Here is a 9933-nt window from a genome sequence, read left to right as displayed (position 1 = left end):
TATTCACCATGAAGGGAAGGCTGGTGGAGTCTAGACCGACTTGCCGGATCGAGGCCCGGTGGGTCACTCCATGTCCTCACTAAGGGCCACCTGGGAGCCTGGATTACTGGTAAGGCCAGGACCCCATCAGGCAGCCAGTCCAAACGGGCACTAATTGTCGCTAGTTTAAAGCAGTGGCTTCAGAAAGACTTTTTGAGTCAGGGGCTGAGAGGGAGGGAAGGGGGCTTCCTCCACCCTGGAGGCCATGTGGGTGTTTGGGGAGCAAGTGCAGCTCCACGCACCTGGGGGGCCCTGGCTGCCGCTCCTGCTTGAAGGGGGTGCGTAGTGTGCATGCGCGAGTCCTCGAGGCGTCAGGGCAGTGGCGACCGGGCATAGGACTAGTGTCTGGAGAAGAAAAAGCAAGTGTGGGTGAGAACGTCAAGAAAAGGAAACATTTGTGCATTCTTGGTGGCAGTGTATATTGGTGCAGCTACTGAGGGAAACAGTATGGAGGTTCCTCAAAACATTAAAAGTAGAATGACCACATGATCCAGCAATTCCATTTCTGAGCACTTTCCCTCCAGAAATGAAAACACTAACTCAAAAAGATAAATGCACCATGCTTATTGCAGCACTCTTTACAATCACCAAAATACAGAAGCAACCTAAGCAACTATCAGTGCATGAATATTTTTTAAAATGTGGTATACACATGCATGTGCATGCGCGCGCACACACACACACACACACAGTGGAATATTCTGTAGCCACAAAAAAGAAGGAAATCTCGCTATGTGCCACAACATGGATGGACTTTGAGGACATTATTATACTAAATCATATTAAATCAGCTATTATATTGACTTATTATGAAATAAGTCAGACAAAGGCAAATACCACCTTATCTCACTTATATGTGCAATTTAAAAACAAACCAATCAACAAACAAAAGCAAACAACAATAAAAATCCAGACTCCTAGGTATAGTGAACAGATTGGTGGTTGCCAGAAGTGAGGGATGTTTGGTGGGTGAAATGAGTGAAGGGGATCGAAAGATACAGACTTCCAGTTCTAAAATAAATAAGGCGTGATAACTATAGTTAATAACATATATTTGAAAGTTGCTGAGAAAGTAGATCTTGAAGGTTCTCACTGCAAGAAAAAAATTTATAAGTATGTGGTGGATGTTAACTAGACTGTGGTGATGATTACACAATATATACAAACATTAATCATTAGGTTGTACACCCAAAACTAGTACATTATAGGTCAAATACATCTCAATAAAAATAAATTAAGATTACACAATAAAAGAGCTATGGAGTGATCCTTCTTCCACATGTGTAAGAAAGATGAGAAATGGAGACAGCATTGCTTATGTATGTGTTTACCAGATTTGTTCTAGACCTACTGAAATTTATGTGCCCTTGGGGTCCATGAGGTACCTAAATATCCTTCCAAAAAAATATTTTGTTGTTGCATCAGCTAGTTCAAATTGAATTTGCTACCTGTATCAAATCTGTTTTACACACAGGAACTTTGGGAAACTGAATAACTTGCATGGGGCCATTGGGTTACAAAGAGGCTGCAGAGCTGAGACTAATTAAATCAATATTATATTGACTATTGAGCCCATCATTTATCCCATACTGCCAGTAGAAGGACGCGTTTCCCCTTCTCAGCTCCCTTAGGAGGCTCACATCCCTTAACGTTAATTGTGGCCATGTGACTTGCTTTGGTGGAAGAAGCATAATCAGAAGTGACAGGATTCTTTCTTAGTGGAGAGATTGATTGCCCGTGCTTACCTGTCCACTCCGTTCCTGCCTCAGCAGCCCTGAAGGCGTCACAGAGGAACCAGAAGATCAAAGACGCAGCCACCACTTAGCCAACACGTGGAGGCCATTCTGGGAAGCCACCGCAATTGACAGTGGACTTCTCATGAGGAAGAAATAACCTTGTGTTGTTTCAGGCCACTGAGATTTTAGAGTTGTCTGGTTATGCTGCCAAACATATATTCAACGAACTACACCTTGCACCTTATTCTCCAGGCCTTCTTTTGATTTCATATCAAATCAACTCCAACCTCCCCTTGTCTTAGAGCTATTGTTTCAGTTACATAGGACTGCACAACAAACCACTCCAAAACTTAAACCAATATTGATTTCTTACTCCTCATGATTCTGTCGGTTGACTGGGCTCAGCTGCAGGGTTCATCTACTCCGCACCGAATAACAGGTCACTTATGTGGCTGCATTCGGTGAGGAACATGGCTGGGACTGGAATGTGTAAGACAGTCTTTCACCCTGGGGAACCTCTTTCCATATGGCCTCTTGCTATTCAGAAGTCTAGCCCAAGCCTCTTGGAAACTTGGAGTTTCTAAGACCACGTGTTCCTATTTGCAAGTGCTTATCAGGCCTCCACTGGCATCATATTTGCTACTATCTCATTGGCTGAAACAAGTCACATGGCCAAGCCCAGAGTCAGTGTTAATGGGACTGTATCAAGGCATGAATTCCAGAAGGCATGGTTCTTTGGGGACTTTCAGTGTAACCATCTATGACAGCCACTAATTAAGCATTAACATCAATTAGTCACTTTTTCCCTCTTTATTTTTAACATTTATTCATTATTGAGAGAGAGTCTGTGAGTTGGGGAGGGGCAGAGAGAGGGAGACACAGAATCTGAAGCAGGCTCCAGGCTGAGCTGTCAGCACAGAGCCCTATGCGGAGCTTGAACCCATGAGCTGTGAGAACATGACCTGAGCTGAAGTCAGACACCTAACCAACTGAGCCTCCCAGGTGCCCCAAATAATCACTTTTAAAAGTGTTTCCACCTTTATTATCTCATTTTGTCTAACAACAACCCTTGAGGAAAAAATATATGCCACCACATGGACACCTAAAATCACATAGCTCGTAAATGGGAGAATTAAGACTTGACCTCAGGTCTTATTACTACAAGTCCTGTGTTTTTCTGTCATGTCACAGCCTCCTCTGGCCAGCTCGACCAGTGATATCTAGCTATGATTTCCATGTTTGATCTTTCCAGGTTTTGAAATTTTGCTGACAAATAAACAAACTCATCCATTTTTCCAAATGCTTTTTCTAGAGTTTAGATTTTTTTTTTTAATTGTGTGGAGGGAAATGCACCCAGTTCTCAAAGACTTTGACGTATTGAAATAGAATTACTAGCAGTGTTTGCTTAGTGTAAAGCAAGCCTGAACTAAGCCGGGGTGGCTACTGGGAAGCACCCACCTTACATCAAACCTTGAAAGGAGACTTATTTAGACTTCGTGATGCCCAATGTTTCTTCTGAGGAACAGAGATACTTTTCTGCACCCTAGCCACATGATGAAGAGTTCAGCCCCCAAACTGTCAGATCCAAATTCCTTAAGGCATTTACACTTCTGTGCAAATGTCAATACTAATAGACCACAGCTAGGGAGGGGAGTAGGGGGGAGTTACGTTGGGGGCTTATAAAACTGTAAAGCATCCATAATTATTCTCATCACTGCTTTGCAATCACTGGATGCTAGAGAATAAATAACAAGGAGATGAAGATCAGGACTGGCTGCTGCCATGGCCATCAGTGGTGGTGGACAGACATCCAGAGGAACCATAGTCCTGCTGCCCATTATGAGCTGAAATCAGCTGCCAGACCCTCCCAGGATGAGGCGCTCCACTGAAGAGCCCCGTCTGTGGTGTCCCGCTGTCTCGTTCCATACTCTTGGCCCCCAGCCTCCAGGTGACACTTTTCATTGGGAACCGTGGCTGGCTGGGCCTTTGCTGCATTCCCTTCACTTTCCTTGTCACTTTCCTGGTATGGAGAGAAATAAGGAAACATTTAACTGTAAACCGCATACCTTTGAACTCCCCCTCTTGCAGAGACACCCCTGCAAGAACTTCCTTTCTTTAGACAATATCAGGCTTCACGTTCCATCAGCTTCTGCAACCCATCTTGTGACATTCTAGCTTCATATAAGAAAGGCAAATGTGAAGCATCATGGAGTGAAATTGTACATGGCTACCAGGTGGGAAAGTGCCTTTTAGGGGCCGGAAGTGGAAGCAACACTTCCCAGGTCAGGGCTCTGGTGTCTTCCATCAGGATGTCACATACCTTATTTTGTGTTCTATGGTACTCATTTAACACGTACTGATACTTAGGTTGAGTGAGACCAAAGAAGGTAGCAAATCTTCCACCAAGATATTCACATGCTAAAAGAAAGAACAAGCACTTTGGTAAACTGAATTAATAACTAAACCTTAGAGTCAGTTGAATTGACAGTGTTTAAACTTGCCAGCAGGTGATCCATTACTACACTTAACTTTAAGGCTAAACAAAAGATTTCAGTTGCTCTGGACTCAGAAAGTTCTAGGACTCACAACAAATTGTTAAGTCGTCTGTCATCACCTGAGATTACATCTAAAGAGTGCTTTCCAGATGGGTATGTCAGGAGAGATTTTCAAAATACCTACTTTCAGGTACAGCATTGGTCCTAAACAATCAGAAGAGATGCTTTGGTTATGAAAGTTGGGGGTAAAAGATTAGCATTAACAGTGATTTCCTGATGGTGTCTCCTACACACCTAGAAATGTTTTCCTTTAGAATGATAGGGTTTCTGATCCCCCCCCATGACCCAACTTTATGATCCCTAAGGCTGTTTTCTCTTCTTGGGATGTTGCTCATACAGTACATCAAGATGGTGCTCTCCATTTTTTAAAATGTGTTTTGTCTTTTCAAAAACACTCTAGCTCTTTAACGTTTGCCACAGTGCCTGGTACATGTATCTAAGACGAGTTCTTAAAACATTAGAATAGGGGCACCTGGGTGGCTCAGTCAGTTAAGCATATGACTTCAGCTCAGGTCATGATCTCACAGTTCATGAGTTCAAGTCCTGCCCCTGGCTCTGTGCTGACAGCTCAGAGCCTGGAGCCTGCTTTTGGAGATTCAGGGTCTCCCTCCCTTTCTCTGCCCCTCCCCTGCTCACACTCTGTCTCTCTCTCCCTCAAGAATAAATAACATTAAAAATTTTTTGTAAACATTAGAATAAATCTTAGGAAGTTTTCCTTTTTGTGATCTATAATTTTATATTGAAAACACTAATTACAGTTTCATCTGGGTGTCAGCTCTATCCAAAATTTCTATAGAGACCAGGGTGCTGACTGCTAACATATGCATGCCTCCCTTGCAGCCTGAAAGCCCCAAGCAGATGCACTTGAACACTACAGTCCTGGATGGAACCTTGAAGGCAGCTTGATTCCCCATGTGTTCCATCCCTGCCACCCTAAGTCACAGCCCAACATGGAAATCACTACAGTCCTGTTTTCCTTTCTGTTCTCATATTGCTGTATTGAGTTTTGCTCTCTTACCTGACCTAATCTCCTAGGGTGTTCTCCCTCCAAAATATTTCACCTCTTTAAACAGACTTGTCCCAACTAAAAGCATAGAGCTCTCTAGAAGACAGCATTTTTTCCCACCAATATACTATGGTTGAGGTAAGGCTGGTAGCTCATCTGGGTGAGGGCACCCTCTATCCTGATGTAAAAGCACTTGCTCCTCTGAGACTCATACCTTCTGACTAAACCACCCATCACTCCTTTTTACTGTAATTCATAGACTTCCCTCCCCTCCTCCACCCCCAGTGACTATCATGGTCCCTATCCTGACCTTAGCCATGCTTCCATAGCACTCTCAAGTCATATGTCAACATTACTATGTCTCCCCATCGGTGGTCCCTATGCTCCTTCTACCCTGGCAGTTGTGACAACAAATTATAATTATAGGCATGTTTACTAGCCTATAATATTCATTGAATATGGAGTTCCCTGAAAGCAAAGACTGTCATTTGTCTTTCTGTCCCAGGAACCAGCACAATGCCAAACACATACTGGCACTTAAGAAATGTTTCTTTATGAATGAATGGAGATGAATTCCTTCAACCTAAAGCTATACTTTGTGTTTTCTCAAATTTTTATTTTTGTAAGTTGTTTCCTTCCCGCTGTACATACAAGCATATGCAAGTTAGAAGAAAATGAGTAATCAGATGTTGCCAATTGTGTTTTAAAGAACATTGGTGAAAGTCGAGCAAAATAAGATTCAGTATTTCATCTGTTATAAATGGGAAGGGTGCATGAAATCCTTATGATGAGGGAACTTGGAGCTACGCCATATAAAAATAGTTTTTAAAAAACCTTGGAGGTTTATTCAGGTGAAGAGTCAACTTGGGATGGGGGGACGCTATTGTCTTTGAATACTTGAAGCTCTGTCCTGTGAAAGAGGAATCTAGACTTGTTTTATATTACCTTAAGAAAGACAACTAAGGTCAATGGGAATAACTTTAAAAGAAGCCAAATTTAAGGTAGAATTGACTTACAAAAGAGTTGGAATGAGATGGAAGATGTGAGGGTCTACACCTTTAGGACTGTTTAACTATGAATCAGGAAGGGACTAGGTTGTTCCTTATTCAGGGTGCCATGGAGTGGATTAAACTGCTGGCAGCCCCAACTAACACTGAGGGTCTATAAGTCTACATTTCATATTTAGGGCAAAATAAATAAATAACCTTGGCAGTACTTACTTGAAAATGAGGTGCTTGCTATTTGCCCTGCCCAAAACCATAGGTATGAATGCCATGAAAGTTTAGACTGAGAACAAAAGAGAGAAATCAAGTTAGAGTAATTAATAACAAGAGTGATGATACAGGTGTTTCATGTAGAGGTTTCAAAATGCTTTATAGTATATTACATTTTCTTTCTCATACATGAGAAATGTAAAATTATCAAAATTATGGGTTGACTATAAATGGATCTAGGAAGCAAACCAAGGGGAACAGGAGTTAACTTAAAACTATATTTTCTACAAACCTTATTTGGCTTAATCTCTTATTCATTCAGCCCCCATGTTTACTAATCTTGATACTCTAAGCTTACAGGTTCATGTGTTGAATTTGTTTTCTGTTCCTCTTCCTCCTCCTCTGTGCTATATTCTTCCATGATGTCTCCATCAACGAAATGTATAATTCTTTGGGAGTAGTTCTTTTGGAAGATCTACTTTTCTCTAATTCTGACTTCTGGAAACTGTCTTTTTCCATAAGGAAATAAAACAACTAGTAAATTTAAAACAGGGCACCTTAGGGCCAGTTGCCCAGGGCAGTGTTTATACAGCTGAGAAGTATCTAGTTATTTCAATGGATGGTAAAACTAGAGAATTCAGATGCAGTCATAGCTGTGATCTCATCAATTCTTCAAATCCAAGGAAGGACTATTCAGTTCTGTACCAAAATGGAAAAAAAAAAAAGTAGTTAGTAGTGAAAATGTGAACTCTGAGTCTTCAAACAAAAATTTCAGCAGGGTTCCCTTACCCCTTATTCATTACAAAACCAACAATACTAGTAGTAAGAGGCCATTAATGTGTGGAAGTTTCCCAGTTATCTCAATAAAGAGTGAGAGGCAGTGTAAGTCGTGCTTAAAAGTGCAGGCTTTGCACAGAGAAGAAAAAATTTGTCAAGTATATACCTGGTAAAGGACTTATTTTCAGAATATGTAAAGAACTTTTACAATTCGGTAAGTAAAAGACAAGCAACTCAACTGAAATATGAGCAACAGATTTGAACAGATACTTTATCAAAGAAGATTTACAGGTGCCAAATAAACTTAGGAAAAGATGCTCTATGTCATTAGTCATTAGGGAAATGCAAATTGAAACCATAATGAGATATCGTAATATGCTCACTAGGAGCTAAGATTAAAAGGACTAACAATTCCAAGTGTTGAGGAATAAATGGAGCAACTAGAACTCTCACACTGATGGTGGGGATGCAAAATGGTACAGCCACATTGGAAAGCAGGTTGACAGTTTCTTAAAAGTTAAACATTTTCTTTACCATATAGTTTTATAATTCAAAATTTTGTAATGCTCTCTTGGGTTCTGGGACCCAGTTCCAAGCTGGGGAGTGGGCAGATTTCCCCCACAACAAGCAATTCTCAAATTGTCAGGACACCAGCTGGATGTCCTACAATTCAGCTCGATTCTGGCACTACCCACCCATCTCTTCCTTTACCTCAGAGACCAATCACAACAAGCCTACATTGTTATTTGTACTCCTGACCTAATAGCTATAAATCAGAGGTTCCCACAACCTCCACTTTGCATTTGATTAATTTGCTAGAGCAGTTCACAGAATTCAGGAAACCTGTTTACTCACTAGATTATCAGTTTATTATAGAAGGATAGAATTTGGGGCACCTGGGTGGCTCAACCAGTTAAACGTCAACTTCGGCTCAGGTTATGATCTCATGGCTGGTGAGCTGGAGGCCCACGTCGGGCTCTGTACTGACAGCTCATAAAAGGACACAGGTCTGAACCAAACTGACTCCATGACAGGCTTTAAGTTTCCCCTCTGAGCTTAAGGCCTAAGTTTCGGTTTCCCAGAATCATTAGACAGTAACAGGGAAGGGCACATATTGCTCAACAAGTGACCCCCCTAGTAATACCCAATCAGAAGCGGCCAGCTAACACATTTCACATTCCTAAGGACAACCCTGGAGATGGAAACTATAGATAGGCACTTACTACTTAATGCTAGGTTAACTAGTTACTCACCCCACGTGGGGGTCTTTAGCCCACCCGGTAATTGGTTATTTTCGAAAAAGCACTAAAGGTCATGATTGGGTCCCACCAAAAGTAACGAACACTCTGGACAACGTGTATGGTTAGAATTGCTGCAAAGGCTGTTATACAATGATGATTGGATTACTGTACCTATGTCATAATTTTCTGTAACCCCCCTTTTCCAAACCTCATAAAAACCCTACCCAGCCTTTGATCAGGGCTCTCAGCACGGATCCACTGCGTTGGTGAAGTCTGAGGGTCCGAGCTTAAGCCCAAATAAACGCCCTATGCTTTTGCATATGTGACTCGGTCTCCCCGGTGGTCTCTGGTTTTGGGGGATATTGCAATCTGGGCATAACACTCAGAGCCTGGAGTCTGCTTTGGATGCTCTGTCTGTCTCTCTCTCTCTCAAAAACAAATAACAACAACAAAACAGGGTGTGATTTAGAAAGAGCCAGATGGAAGAGGCGCACAGGGCAGGGCACAGGGAAAGGGTACAGGGCTTCTTTGCCTTCCCTGAGCACAACACTCTCTCGGAAGTTTGTTTTGGAGGCTTCATCACAGAGGCTTGATTGATTAAATCATTGGTCCTGGGGCACTGGTGATGAATTCATCCTCCAGCCCCTGGGGGAGGTCTGGAGAATGGGACTGAAATCAACTAATCACAGGTTTGGTTTCCCTGGCAACCAGCCTGCATCCTAAATCACCTCTTTAACATAACAAGAGACACTTGGTCTCTCTCAAGATTTAGGAAATTCCAAAGGCTTTAGAAGCCCTAGGCTAGAAATGGGAAGACCACATACATATTTATTATAAATCACAGTATCACTCATGTCTGGATATTTACCCAGGAGAAATCAAAACATTTCCATCTAAGGATTTGTGTGTGAATATTTATAGGAGCTTTGTTTGTAAGAGCCCCAAACTGATAACAATCAAAATGTCCATTGATGAATAAACCAAATGGGATACATCTTCAGTGGAATACTATTTAGTGATTAAAGTATTGGACACTAATGTTTATTTATTTTGAGAGAGAGAGGGTGGGGGAGGGGACTGAGAATCCCAAGCAGGCTCTGCACTGTCAGTGCTGGGCTCAATGCAGGGTTCCATCCCATGAACCATGAAACCATGACCTGTGAGGAAACCAAGAGTCAGTTGCTTAACCACTGAGGCATCCAAGTACCCCTTTGGATGTTAATATTTGCAACACTATGAATGCGTCCCCAAAACATCACGCTAAGTGAAAGAAGCCAGACACTGTATATTAAACGATTACATTTATATAACATTTTTAGAAAAGGCAAAATTATAGTGTTATGCCCAGATTTCAATATCGTCCCC

General features: G+C 41.9%; 1 protein-coding gene across 1 annotated transcript; it reads right to left on the bottom strand.

The window, feature by feature from the left end:
- Positions 1-2789: 2789 nt before the first annotated feature.
- FAM177B (family with sequence similarity 177 member B) lies at positions 2790-7224 on the bottom strand. The gene is given in 5 exon segments (XM_029933185.1): positions 2790-3795; positions 4096-4193; positions 6557-6623; positions 6909-7003; positions 7006-7224. Coding segments are annotated over 5 exon segments (507 nt in total). The 5' UTR covers positions 7070-7224; the 3' UTR covers positions 2790-3612.
- Positions 7225-9933: the final 2709 nt, after the last annotated feature.

This window comes from Suricata suricatta, chromosome 3, assembly GCF_006229205.1.
Source record: "Suricata suricatta isolate VVHF042 chromosome 3, meerkat_22Aug2017_6uvM2_HiC, whole genome shotgun sequence".
In the NCBI taxonomy this organism is placed as follows: domain Eukaryota; kingdom Metazoa; phylum Chordata; class Mammalia; order Carnivora; family Herpestidae; genus Suricata; species Suricata suricatta.
This window is presented reverse-complemented; position numbering and strand designations above follow the sequence as displayed.